The sequence below is a fragment of the Manduca sexta genome, chromosome 10 (genome assembly GCF_014839805.1).
Source record: "Manduca sexta isolate Smith_Timp_Sample1 chromosome 10, JHU_Msex_v1.0, whole genome shotgun sequence".
NCBI classification, from domain to species: domain Eukaryota; kingdom Metazoa; phylum Arthropoda; class Insecta; order Lepidoptera; family Sphingidae; genus Manduca; species Manduca sexta.
The window spans coordinates 10695512-10710064 of record NC_051124.1 but is presented as its reverse complement, the minus strand read 5'-3'; the positions used below and the strand labels follow the sequence as shown (position 1 = coordinate 10710064).

The window sequence follows — 14553 nt, the reverse complement described above, 5'->3', positions numbered from 1 at the left end:
GTGATTTATTTTTTATTTTTTACCTTAGTCAAGACATTATAATAAGTATTACAAAAATGAATAAAGAAATAAAAATTTAGTTTCTTGGATTGGACATTAAACAGCCCGGATCATGTAAGGTCAAAGAAAAATCCATTTTTACAATTATTTTCATTTATTATCTAATTCTAATCTGTAGCATATAGTTGCAAGAATAAATTATCTAAATCATCTTGTGTTTACATTATTGCCATTATGTAGCTATTTTTTCTTGTCTGAATACAACGAACATAAATGGCGGTAAAACAGCGAACGCTCATACAACACGACGCGTACAGTATCCGCGTTTCATTCGCCGGTGTCGATCGACTTGCGGTATGCCAGGGAAGCCTTAATTTAATTTTATACGAGCATCGATCGGGTGAAATAACGCCAGAAGCGGAAAAATCAACCTTGTGCAACCGTGTTACTGTCCTTATTTATTTCACGCTAACGAGGCTCGGCATCATTACATTTTTTTTTTGTTTTTTTTTTGGGCATTATAATTATTTTTTTTACCTATAACTTACTTAATACTTATTAGAAACAAACGTGTGGCTTCAGGTGTCATTGGTGGGGTCTTTGTATTAACAGTACACACGCGTTTTCATTATAATATTTGATCATATAAAATAATTATAACTATGCCAACCATAGATAGTACAGGTTTCGTATCGAGATGGCACCGACAAAAGTGATCAGAGACAGAGTTTCAAGTACACACTCTAAACATTTACTTTTGCCAGTAATTCTATAAATAGAAATGCTTTAGGTAAAAGTAGAACGGGGCGCCTTCAACATTCCCAAACTAACAATTTCACATAACTCCCTTATACGTATGCTATAATGTATACTAGATATTAATTTGTATAAAATAATAATTTTGCAAACAATCCTGTTGAATGCTCCGTTTGTATATTTTCACTTACCTCGGATCAATGTTTCCGCGTACAGAGTATTACAACTACGTGAAACATTAAGAAACTTATTTTAAAAAATAACAACCTATGCAATGCCTTCATCTTTAGGTATTTACAAAATTACCTAAAATTAACAACGAGTCGTGTCGTACAGGTACTGAGACATTAAATAACTGATAATTTCGATAGTACACACTGAAACGCACATTATTCTCATGCATTTGTTTGGAAAGATTGCACTGGGTTATACACTATGTCCTAATACTTTCAATAAGTAGTCACGAGAGTAAAAATAAAACGACAATAATAATTATACTAAACATTACATATAATACCGTTATCTCGTAAAGTTAAATGCCTCGCTCTATCGCTCTGTTATCGTGTAAACTCCACCTGTATACTCATGGACCTGTCTGCGTGGAAAACACTGTGGTACATAAAAAAATTAACTATCCGACGGTAAAAAATTATTTAATTGTTCAGGCGTAAAGTAAAAATATTAGCATAAAATGATAACACAAATTTGGCTTACAAACAAATTAAAAGTTTCAAGTTTATCGCTTTGTATCGGTACATCAACTCGACAAGTGTTGGGTCACGACTGTCATCGTAGTGTCGTCTGTGACGTCACGCCGCGTACTATTACAAATATTACGCATGGAAATTAGCACTGAAGGAGTACCAACAGACGCGACGCCACGTCACAAACGGCACGCCACCGCGACGCTGACGTCGGTGAATGTGTAATAGTCACCAAAGATTATTATGATGGTATGTCCATTGATCAATCGATGGTGACTGACGGATGCGAAATAAAACCACGTGGTGAGCAAAACGACGCCATTTAATAAGGTTTAAGAGTCTGATACATAAACTGTATTGATACAATAGTAATGTCGCTCTCCGGGCGCTAATAATGAACATACCAGCATAAACGGCGCACGGGCGTATGCAGTGTACGGGCAAGAACCTAACGACTGGCACTACGGTCAACCACTTACAGAACAACCTCGCCGCCCGACGCCGCCCACCGCCGCCACGCCTGCCCCATCACGAGACCCTTGCACACGTCACACCTCGGCGAGACAATGGCGCGTCTTCATGGGACCACATCCCTTCCTTGAGCCCACGTATTTTTATTGTAACGATATTAATGTCCCGCTTAGACACGAGATACTACGTGACGTATGCAACGATCGCTACAGTATGGCCGCGGGATGACGTTCGCAATAATGTAACCCCGTGCCGCTTCTCACTCATTCACGCACACAAACACACAATACGCTCAAGCACGCGTCCTATATAACGAACATCGGCGACGGCGACAAACCGCTACTGCTTTTTACCAACTCGAAACAAATGTATGAATGGACCGAACGTTTCCGATGAGCAGTGGGTTTATAGATGTCGACGTCGCCGAGTCAGTCACGAATGACACGCGCCACAACAAATACATACTCGATGATCTCTATACGTCGGCGAATGATTGATATCATGTAAAATTATCAACGCAACTCCCGCAAATCGTATGATAACTTCATTCACTTACGTAATGGAAATTAATTGATTAGCTCTTTAAAATTGGCGCTTTCGATAATTTCATCTATTTTCGTTCAATGATCTTTATCGGTATGAACTGTCATACCTTGTTATGATGAGATAAAATTTATCGCGTTTATTTTGCAAACAAAGACGCATTCGACACATTGACTAGCAACCAATCTCACACGTACGCATACTATGTTATGATTGAAAACAATATTTAATCTGATATTCGCGCACTATCGACATTATATCTCCATCTACAACATGTACATTGAAAGAAAGGGTTTTCAAAATGGCAACATTTTTTTATCCTTCACACACACAAATTTTATTATTTTAAAGATGGTAAATAAAAAATGTTGACATTTCGTGTTCCATTCTTTATTTGTACATGTCGTATTCACTATTACAATACATTTGATTGACGCCATACGCAATGGAGACAGTCGTAGAGTCGCGAACAGATATCGATCAGGCTAGCAAAGTGACGCAAGTTGATACATTTACACAGAGAAGGATCGGGGTGACGGAGGTGGTGCCGCGTGGAGGCGGGAGCGTGGCGGGCGTGTGGCGCGTGCGTGGCGCGTGGCAGGTGGCGCGCGGTGGGTCACACGTTGGCGAGCCACTGCGCCACGCGCAGCAAGCTCTCGAGGCGGCGCGTGCGCTCGCGCAGCGGCGCGTGTCGGCCCGCGTGGCGCGCGCCCGCCGCACGCCTGCGCCGCAGCGCCGCGCCCGCGCCCGCACCCGCGCCCGCACCCGCGCCCGCGCCCGCCCGACACTCCTGCTTGGTGTGCGCCTCCGCTGCAACAACAATGCATACCTCACAGTGACTGACTAATAAACAAACACAATTTTAATTACTGTCATATACATTATACGTTTTACAGTTGATTTTAATATCGTGATTACCAATGAATTATTAACACAATTCGTATTGCATTTACTTACTTGCAGCCTACATGAAGTAATCGGGCGTCCGCCGTGTGACATGCGGCTCGCCACGTCGCGGGGCCGGGTCGAACTGAAGGCTGGAAACATCAAACAATCATATTATTACAAATTATAATTACCACATAAATTAACATTTGATTATGTAAGTAAGCGTGGTCATAAAACTTAAGTATCCATGGTAATACGACTTTATAGTCTGTGTAAGATTTGATTAAAATCAAATTTTACTGTCAACACTTTGCGCTGCTAATCATCCCACACAACTACACAATCGATCAAACGAAACACAACTGTATATACTTATACATAACATTACAAATATAAACAAGCATCAGTCATTAAATTAATTAAAGACAAGGAAATAATTAGTCATTTAAATTAAAACATAAAACTATCTAGCATCATATACTGTATTATTTATACGAGAAAATGTTATGATTTAAACGTGTGGCAATAGCGGCAAAATCCAGAGCGATTTTCCGCTGACAGAATTATAAACTAGTGCAACAGATATACTTACAATGAGTACTTAAGCGCATCATCCAATTCCATAATGGCAGCTTGATTACCACACCTGAAACAAACAAAATCATTGTTACTTTACAAGATTGTAACACACATGCTTAAACCATGTCGTGACGTAATGAATAAAAACATCTAATTCAAAATATGTTCATTTCAACGTTTTATTAACAAAATATAAAATAGAACATCAATGACCAAAAATACAATTTAAACTTCACTATTTCAAAAGCGTATTTTTGTGGCCTGGGTCCTTCTTGCATATTTACCTCCGTATTATGTGATAGTGGGCCAGCTTATCGCTATATGGGGCACAAATTCCAGACCGCGGGCAGATAATGAGTAGAAAAACTTAATATCACTTCCCGATCCGGGGATCGAAACCGAGACCACAGCACTTCAGTCGTACCGTAATACACGCCACCGAGGCAGTGTTTATATAATACTAGCGACCCGCCCCGGCTTCGCACGGGTGCAATGCTGATACTAAATACACTACAGAAAAACTGTGAACGTTGTATATAAAACATAGCGGCCCGCTCTGGCTTCGCACGGGTATAACATAACAAAATAACAGTATTTCTCCACTATTTAATGGATGTTATTATACACATAAACCTTCCTCTTGAATCACTCTATCTATTAAAAAAAACCGCATCAAAATCCGTTACGTAGTTTTAAAGATTTAAGTACACATAGGGACAGAGAAAGCGACTTTGTTTTATACTATGTAGTGATGTACAATATTAAAACGGAATGTAATATATTTGCAAAATATTTCTTTGATAATATCTTTATAGATATTACCGACGATCTTTACGAGTATCGCTCCGATGCTCTTGCGTCGATTTCTCGGAACGTCAGGAGAATTTAGCTATCATTAAATTCACTAGTGATGTGTATGAGCTGAAATGGGAATATTGTCATCATAATTGCGGAATGTGGTCCAAGTTACAATTTTATTTTTCAAATTATCAGTAGGAAGGTTTCTTTTGTATATATCCCTTTTAACATATCCTTCAAGGAGTATAACTTTTGTCTACCCAAGCTAGTTACAATGTAAATGTTAATAATTAAATATAGCCTTGTGCCATATAACACAAAAAGTGCATTCAGGAAACATAACAAATGTCAATAAGATCGATTATAAAAACCTATCTAATATTTAACGTCGTAGAGTTTATGCAAAACAGACTAGTTTCAATTGTCGAACATTAACCAACGACCTTGTGAGCTCTTGCGAACGTACGTTCTACACGTTTGGTGCTAACACTGAAGGTTACCGCAAATAATTCGCTTATAAAAATAATTACACACGCGAAAATAATAAATATCGGTATTTATTCGTGAAACATTAATTGATTGAAAATATTAAGAGTCCCCTGTAAGTTAAGTCATAACATTGTAATTCTATAATACTTTAAGAGATTATGTTACGAACTAAACTATAGTTTATAAAAATAACGAAAACAAACATATTTTTGATTTCGTAAATTTAAAAGGATAATTTAATTTCGCGAAATAAATAAATATTTTTATATACCCAATTGATTCATCGAAATAATCGTAAAACGCAAAACACGTGTGTATGCAAATGCAGTTCTCCACTCGGTAAACTCATCACAAGTGCTCATTGTCAATGTCACAAATGAATTATTTTTGTAATGTGTCGTTGACCTCAGCTCTGTGCAGAATAATAATATTTAGAGCACAGTATGTCTTTTTTTAACGAATTAATTAATTACGACTGTCTTAGTTAAAGGGCAGCGAACACCAAACAAAGTACTAAAAGATTTTTACAAGATTTCTGAAATGTTTCCTTTTTGACTCCAAAACTATTTAAGGATATGATAAAACAGTTATGACCAGTAAGTGATAGTTGCGGCGGGTCCTGCGTGCAAGGCAAACTCGATCCAGTTTTTCCATATTTGACCTAGTAAGCAATCCAGACTGAAGGGCAGTTCAAAATATTCGGGAAAATTCAGACGATTTAGTCATTCAAAATATATATTTTTTCAATACAAGAGGTATTGAAGACCAGGATGAATATCGCTACTTGGGGAGGCCTACGTTCAGCAGTGGATGGCGACAGACTGTTTGAAATAGGTAATAAAAATATATTATTCAGAAGCGACATACATCTAGGGTTTGTTAGTTTAGGTAGATATTTCAATGGCATAGTAAATATATTTCCATTTGTGTAATACTTGATTGACAAATAAAAGCGCTATCATAACCATTTTCAATAAACGGTCCTAATCTCAATTTTCAACCCTAGAATGAACCAATCAAAATAACTCATTTGTATACATGTCAAAAAATGCTTTGTTCCGATTGGTCCATTTCGGAGATAGATAGAAAAAGGAAATGAAAATGGTGTTTAGTGAATGAAAACTAAACTAATAAATTATCATATAAATTTCGCTATTCATTCCACGTACGTTTCTTTCATAGTCAAAACAGGCAAACGTAAACAAATGACAATGCACAACGCATCAATTATATGCGAACAAGTTGCAAGAACATAAATTATTAACATTGTAGTGGCTCATGCACGCTTAGATAGTGACAATGTCGAATATCATTTGTGCTTATATTGAATGAATGTGGAATTCAAGGTGTTTCGCGTACGTTTTATGTTACGAAGTGGAAAATAAAAAGCAGGACTTCAATGTTCATACGAATCGTTTGTTTTACATAAAATATTAGTAGTGCACCGGTGCGTTTAAGAATTTTTATTTCATTGTAGGGTTGGTATCAAGTCATTTTTAGAATTATTTAAGACTGGGTTTTGCTTGCGACTCCGCCCGCATAAAAAAGGGTTTTTCGGAATAAAAGTTACGCTTTATATTTTCCCGGGATAAAAAGTAATGAAGCTAAAGAATAAAGAAGCTAAGCTAAGCGTAAAGAATGAAGCTTCCTATTAATGAACAATTTTTCAAAACCAGCTCATTAGTTCCTGAAATTAGTGCGTTCAAAACAAACAAACTCGGGTTTATGTGTATATTAGTATAGATGGTAGATTTGTGTCGGATCTCATCATGGAACGGTATGTACATGCATAAATCTTTAAACGATTTAGCGATCGCTAAATTAGTGGAATATCCATCGTAGTGACGCGTATAACACCCTCAGATTCTCCAATTGATTGTATGATTTGACATTTAAGTATTTCGGTCTAACGACTATAATCACAAGGTTATGGTTGTATGCCCAGAAGGGCGTAATAGTGAGTTATTTATGGAGCCAATGCGATTTCAAAATGGCAGTTCCAATTCATCTTTGTTTAGGAACATTTTGAACAGATCCTAGTCAACCTGACCGTCCTAATTGTAACATCAATGGCCCATGTTACACCTCAAGAAAATCATGTTCCATATCAACAGTTAATAAGCACTCACCTATAGCAGTAATTGGGCGCTGAGAATATAGTGACGACGTTCCTATCGTGGCACCAGTTGTATCCCTCCATGACGAGCTGATGCGCCCGCGAGACCAGCGTCAGCCCGTTGCTGTGGTTGAACGTCTCCGAGATGTCTTGCCCGAAGGTGTAGCCGGCGCCGCGCGGCGATATACCCCATCCGCCTCTGTGGAACAACACGCTCATGATAAATATAATCTACTTTGATTAAGTTACATACATACATCAATAACATCACGCATTTATCCCCGAAGGGGTATGCAGAGGCGCAACTAGGGCATCCACTTTTCGCCAAGTATGTTCCGTCCCACGATGTGATAGGGGGCGAGCCTATCGCCATATCGGGCGCAAATTCCAGACTCCAGGCTGATACTGAGCAGAAAAAACCCAAATATCACTTTGTCCGACCCGGGATTTCGAACCCAGGACCTCAGAGCGCTATTGTACCGAGCATGCAATACAACTGCGCCACCGAGGCAGCCTAAATAAGTTATAATTAAATATTCTCATGTACCTTGACTTAAGTGCAACTATGTTCGCCTACGTGATGAATAAAGCATTTATTTTTAATATACTGAAAATAATGTGATATCGTGCCTGCCCAATAAGGTGTTGGTGGTTAGGATATGTATCTGTTCTGATAGCGACCATCATGCAGAGGCATGAGAACAACATAATAGTCCTCGTTCCATCAATTATGGTGCTGGTGGTAAGTGATGCCCAAATAGCGAACATTAAGCACAGGTGTAAAATCGGCCATAGTGAACCTTGTAAGTGGGTTCAGGCTGTGCACAACCAGTTTCAAACAGGCCGGCATAATTATGTCGATTGGCGAGTGATCCTATTTTGTCGCCAGTCGCTATTGTATCTATACTGTAGTCCGCTTACCATCAGTAAACTGAGGTCACATTGGCGGTCGGTCACGTGTAAAAACAATTTAGAACCAAAACAATATACCAAGACATAACAATATGGTACTAGTCTCCTGTTTTGAATATCAGGAATTATGACTTTCGGTTCCCATAACAAATATTTTCGGATAACATATACATATGTGTTAGAGCGAGGATCAAACCTGCGGCCCGTCGTTTGACAGCGGACTCAAAATCAATAAAAAAAAAAATTATGAACTATACTCGTAAATTTACTGTATCATATGCCAAATATAACAGACAGTACATGTAAACGTATGAACACAACACGATACGCATTCATACAAAACGCGTCACCTAATTACGTACGAACCGTGACCGGCCGGGTAATAACGCATGTACTAGTATTGCTTTCTTATATAACTCGTCATTAATAACACCGTATAATAACTAAGGTACATGAATATCTTGAGGTTAATTAATACCTGTGAAAATATGTTTACTGTCGAAAGTACCGATAGCCATGGTTGTAAAAACGGCAATTTTTTTTTTTTTTTTTAACATTTAGAAGTCAATTGCTGAACATAGACTTCACCTAAAGATTTCCAGAGAAACCTCTTAAAAGCGGTTTATATCCAGCGAGTTCCTGTGACCTTACTAAAGACTCTGTCCAACTTGAATTTATGTTGGTATAATGCCATTGGCAATAAGATTGATAAATTAAAAGATTTGAGAACGTGGAAGGACTTACAATAATTCTTTAGGGTATGCCCCGTAATATGCTTGAGAAGAAGATATCAGAATCTCTATTATTTGATGATTTACCATGTCTCAGAGATCATTTATTATTAATTATATATTAAGAAGCGATAACAGTTTTATCAACAAACATCTGTATTGTGCTATTGATTCATCATTTATAGCTCGTGATTACGCGCATCGGGAGATTTAACATCATCAAGTAATGAAATATCCCTTTCATCTATAAATTGTATTAAAAAATATATACTTCACACTTCGGTACGATTGAACACAAACCGGAAAACATGCTTCAACTCTGAGCTTATTTGTATGACCTTTTTATGCATTTCCTCCTCATTATCAATATCAATTTGTCCTTAGAACATCTCTTGTATCTCACTCACACGTTGCATTTTACCAAAGCTGACTGATTTTCTGTGAAGTAATGACCGTTCAATAAAGGTATTCAAATCCTATCTGTATCGAATTTCTTCCGCTACTTGATATTTTTAAAGCGTAACGGACGATAATTATATCGTGTACACACGCCCTTACACACGCAATATTATAACGTAATCATTACGATCGTTACAGCATCGTAATAAAATCTTTAAGGACATCAATTGTTAGGTAACTACTCCCACACGTGCTAACTAACTTATACTTACTAACATTATACATTGTGAACATGTTTATATGTTTGTTAGAAGTAAACGCAAAGACAACTGAACAGATTTGGATGAAATTTGCCTCACAAGTAGACCGTCTCCTGGATTAACACTTACACTACTTTGTAATCCGGTATTTTGCTCCCATGAAAAAAAAGTTATTTTTAATCTAATTATTAAAATAGATGGCGCTAGTGTGTTAGAGATTTTTGTAGCAGCAAAGGCTATACACGCGGGTGAAGCCGCGAGCAAAACCTAATATATCATAAGATATGAACGGTGAGACCTTAGCTTTATTAGCGAACGCATCTAATGTTCACGTAACATCCTTAACCTTTTCATATGTGTAATGTCGAGCAAATTAATCATGCAATCGGTTTCCATTTATAATGTACCGTTGGACATTCCTTGTTACATCGGAACTTGTGTTATCGAAAATTACAATAAATTCTTGGATCGTATTTGTGACTTGGATTTTAAAATTACAACTATTTTTCGGATTTTATCACGGATTTTATATTTTAATTGTCTCCCGACGTTTCGAAGACTGCAGCCTTAATGGTCACGGGCCGAGAAGTAGTTTAATTTTAATGTATAACATTCGCGTAAACGTTAGAAATCATTAGTATTAGATAATCAAAAATGAATTAGACGAAGTACCTTTGGTAGTGAGGCAGTGTGCGTGACCCGTGGGAATGCATATCCTGAGTATTATCGCCAGAATAACCGACACTTTGTTTAGGTTTTCCCAATACAACATACGCGGATATTTTCCTCTGTTCCAGCAATGACAGGCTTTAATTGAGGCTAAGTTTCCTTTTTAATCCCCAGAGGACATAACTTCCTCATGCTTACTCTCTTATAACACATTTATTTCACCTCTCCAGTAATAAGACATTCCTGTAATTTTAAACGAAATATCTTACTGCTCCGCCCTAAAATTGAAAAATGTGCCTTCTTATATTGCATGTAGATTCAAATTATGAAATCACACCCGAAAAATTCCCCCGAGCCCTACACCCAGTGGGTCGGAGGCCTCGTGGCCTACTTTTAACAGATAAAGCACAATATTAGACACAACAAGGTTCACTGACGCGTGCATTCATTATCGCATCAATTATTACGGATGACCAAACTGAAATGTAGGGGCGCCCCACGGCCGGAAATAAAGTGGACTTCATTACGCAGGTGACCATCTTAGACAAATTTTCAGGACATCGTATATCGCCTTGTTTGGAGATGATTAATATGATTTTTAAATACTTTATTCTTGTGTTGCTCTATGCAAATAATAAAAGATTTGATCGAATTGCAAAGTGTTTGATCGATTTAAATGCTAATCAACAGGTAAATAACATTGGAGGAACAGGTTTCATGATAAGGGCAGAATTGGAAACCTGTTAATAAAGTTCATAATTTATATACACATTGCACAAAAAGCAATGCATCAAATATCTTAATTATCCTATTTAGTTTAAAACTAAAAGAAATCATAAAATGTTAATTAAGAGAAAATCCTATGAGATAAGAGGAGATCGGGGTAAACCAATTAACTAAAAAGACACAAAAACCGCCAATTAATATGCCTCATCGAAATAGATTGTAACAAGATTGATGAGTGAATGCGGGCTGAAGAAAAAAAAATTGATGAACTGTCATCAATAATGTTAAGCTATTTGCGGAATAAAATAAATGCACAAAAACTAGAGAGTGGACCCGACAGCTCGCCGAGATTGGATCGAATCGGTGAATTAATTAAAATGTTCTCATAAAAACTGCTCCACATAAATCATACACCGCAAGCGAAACGTGTTAATACATATTTTACCCGTCTAAAAAGTACACCGTACATGTTGCATAATGTGTTCGCAATTATATGGACATCGGGTCAAAGATTATGCAAATAGTGAAATAATCTTTCTTATCCTATTCACATGTACACTTTCATTCAAACTTGACTTTCAGAATGCCGTTGTTACTGTATAACCTGTGTCACCATTTTGTTCTATAATTTACAACATATTTATACTATCTTGGTATCTGTTAAAAAAATGTTAAACATAATATTTGTGGCATAACGTTTTTGTTGCCTTCGTCATTTCAATGTTTTTACTCTATGGTTATATCTATTTGAATACAAAAAGTTTGTTGTAACTTGTACGTTTAATAACAGTTCCTAGGATATATCCGTGTTTAATTTCAACAGTATCATATTCCCCAATTTCCTCTCTTAACCTATTTACAATGCGACTTCCCTTCACACAAGATCACGTGGGTCATGTGAACACGGCACATAATTATCGTCACGTTATGTTTTCACACACTATTGCCCCAACTATTAACACTACTTTGCAAACGGTATAATTAGGATAACGTCACACTTCCATGGTTTATTATGAACTGCCCATCGTACGCAACGGCAGAAGTAATTTCCAGCTAATTATTTAACTGATAAATAGCAAAAACCTTTCTAGTCATAGGTATACTCTTTGAAAACGTAAGTTTTAAGCTTTGATTTCTCGTCAAGTATTGATTTAGGACCATAGTTTTTTTTGTACCACAGGGTCTACAACATGATATTGGCTAAATTGCCACTTCAAACGCTTTATTAATCGAATGAACAGATATTCTACAAATATCATGCATTAATAACTTTATTTATTTATTTACACTTTGTACACATTGTATACAGACGGACTTAATGGGACATTCTCTTCCAGTCAACTTTAGTGTGGTGCAGAGAGGACGGAAGCAGGTGCATACATCATCTAATACGAATTAAATTATTTGACCTTTATATAAATTATATTATGCTTAATTTGCTGCGCTTAAGTCACTTTTAGTTTAAATTATGTGCATGTTGAGTTTACCTAACTTGGGCTTACATTATAGCTATAAGTTATAACATTAATATAATCGTAGTGTTAAGTCTGCTGGAAAGCCTAATAAATAAATAAAATAAAATAATAAAAAACAGATTCTAACCTGTCATCGGGGTCGCTCCACAAGAGATCGCACATAGGACCCTCATGCGGCACTTCCTGGAGGCGATCCAGCGCCCTGATGTGGTCGAGCGTGTCTATAGACGGACTCAGCCCTCCGTGCAGACAGAAGATCTGGCCGTCCACCAGCGCAGTCAGCGGGAGGAAGTCGAACAGGTCCGTGAAGTGCTTCCACACGGACGCGTTGCCGTACTTCCGCAGGCACTCGTCGTAGAAGCCGTACACTTGGGTGATCTGGCGAGACTCGTGGTTGCCGCGCAGGATTGTTATTCTCTCGCGGTATCTAACCTGGAATTGCGTATGTTGTTGTAGTTTATATTTATTGTAATTTAAAGCAAATATCCCTTATTTATATAATGTTATTGTACAATTAAATGTGAGGTAAAATGATTAATATGTGACGGGGGAACTGGTATTTCCAAAGGATTATCAAAATCAGAACAGACACACATATACACCATTTAAAAGAGTTTTTAATGTCTCTTTTTTAATAAATACTTGCTCAATATAAGTTATCCCCTATACTCATTGGCAATTCAGACGCTATGAAATTATTTAATTGAAAATTCTTGACAACGAAAGAACGCTGTATAAGACGAATAAAGAAACATTTTATTTTTATTCATGTAAACACACCTATCAGTTAGTAGAAAGACTTCATAAATAATAACGACATGACTTATCATATATTACATATTACCATTTAAAAGTCACAAAACCAGAGAACCTGATTTAATATTATGATGAAATATTCTACGGGTCGGAATGCGACGAAATGTCTTCCAAATCAAAGGTCTTGTTTATTAAAAAAAGGTGTTTTATTTACCTAAATTCTTTTATTATTTACGCAAGTAACTGAATATTATAAAATACTGAATATAATACGAGAATACTGAATATTAAAATCTAACTGCGCATCATTCTGAATTCACATTTCGACACTAAGTCCATCAAGATGCTAATAAATAACAGCAATCACTTTGGAGCTGTTTTAATCAATTACGCAATGAAATTAGAACGACACTTTTGGATGGACTCGAGTAAGCCGAAGTAAAACTTGCCAATCCAAATGCATCGAGAGAGGGGAATATCCCTTTAAAAAATCCATGTAAGAAAATAATTATCAAATTCAATTTTAACATAGTTATATCATTCAAATTTTGAAATATTTGCAAAGACGTTAAGTCATTCATAAATTCAATATCCAACAAACACATACATAACCTTGAGCACACTTGGAATTTTGCTTCAAAATCTATGACAATTTTTTTCAATTATTCATCTTCGATAGATCAACTAGCCTAGAAAATTTTTGAACTGAATTAGATATTTTTTTAATTGTTTTGAATGACGAGACGAGCTTGCTATTCGCCTGATGGTAAGCTAAGCGACCGCCTATAAACAGACAAACACCATCCAACACCTTGAATTACAAAGTAATGTTTGGTAATCTATAGAACAAATTTGGAAGTTTTTTTTTTTTTTTTTCAAATAAAAAAAGAATTGTCCAAGTCGGTTAATAAATTACTCAAGTTCAGAGGTAACAAAAATCAAATTGAAAACCTCCTTGTTTGTTTGAAATCTGTTAATAAACAGTGGAGGGGAAGCCTGCGACCCTGTACGAGCACCTCGGACAGACAAACTGTATGTAAATCGACACAAGTCAACGACAAACGACCGTGGAGATTATGCTAAACCGTTCAGACGATTCAACACGCGAACGATGTTAAAATTTACTATCGCCTCACTGACATACGCATCAAAACCAACTAACTATACAATACGTAGTATTATTTCGGAGAAATTACTCACGTTGCATGGGTTCTAGGAAAAAAGCATCATGATTTTCTTTTTAAATCTTACTAATATTACAAATATATGCTGATATCTGTG

General features: G+C 36.7%; 1 protein-coding gene across 1 annotated transcript in view; it reads right to left on the bottom strand.

Moving 5' to 3' along the window:
- Positions 1-135: 135 nt before the first annotated feature.
- Positions 136-14553, bottom strand: part of LOC115441921 (serine/threonine-protein phosphatase 2A catalytic subunit beta isoform) — a 29159-nt gene continuing 14741 nt past the window's right edge. Inside the window, exons 3-7 of the mRNA XM_037437122.1 lie at positions 12644-12948; positions 7358-7543; positions 3955-4008; positions 3432-3511; positions 136-3284 (exon numbers count right to left, since the gene is read on the bottom strand). Coding sequence (XP_037293019.1) covers positions 3439-3511; positions 3955-4008; positions 7358-7543; positions 12644-12948 — 618 coding nt within the window. The 3' untranslated portion in view covers positions 136-3284; positions 3432-3438. The remainder of the gene's footprint in view (positions 3285-3431; positions 3512-3954; positions 4009-7357; positions 7544-12643; positions 12949-14553) is intronic.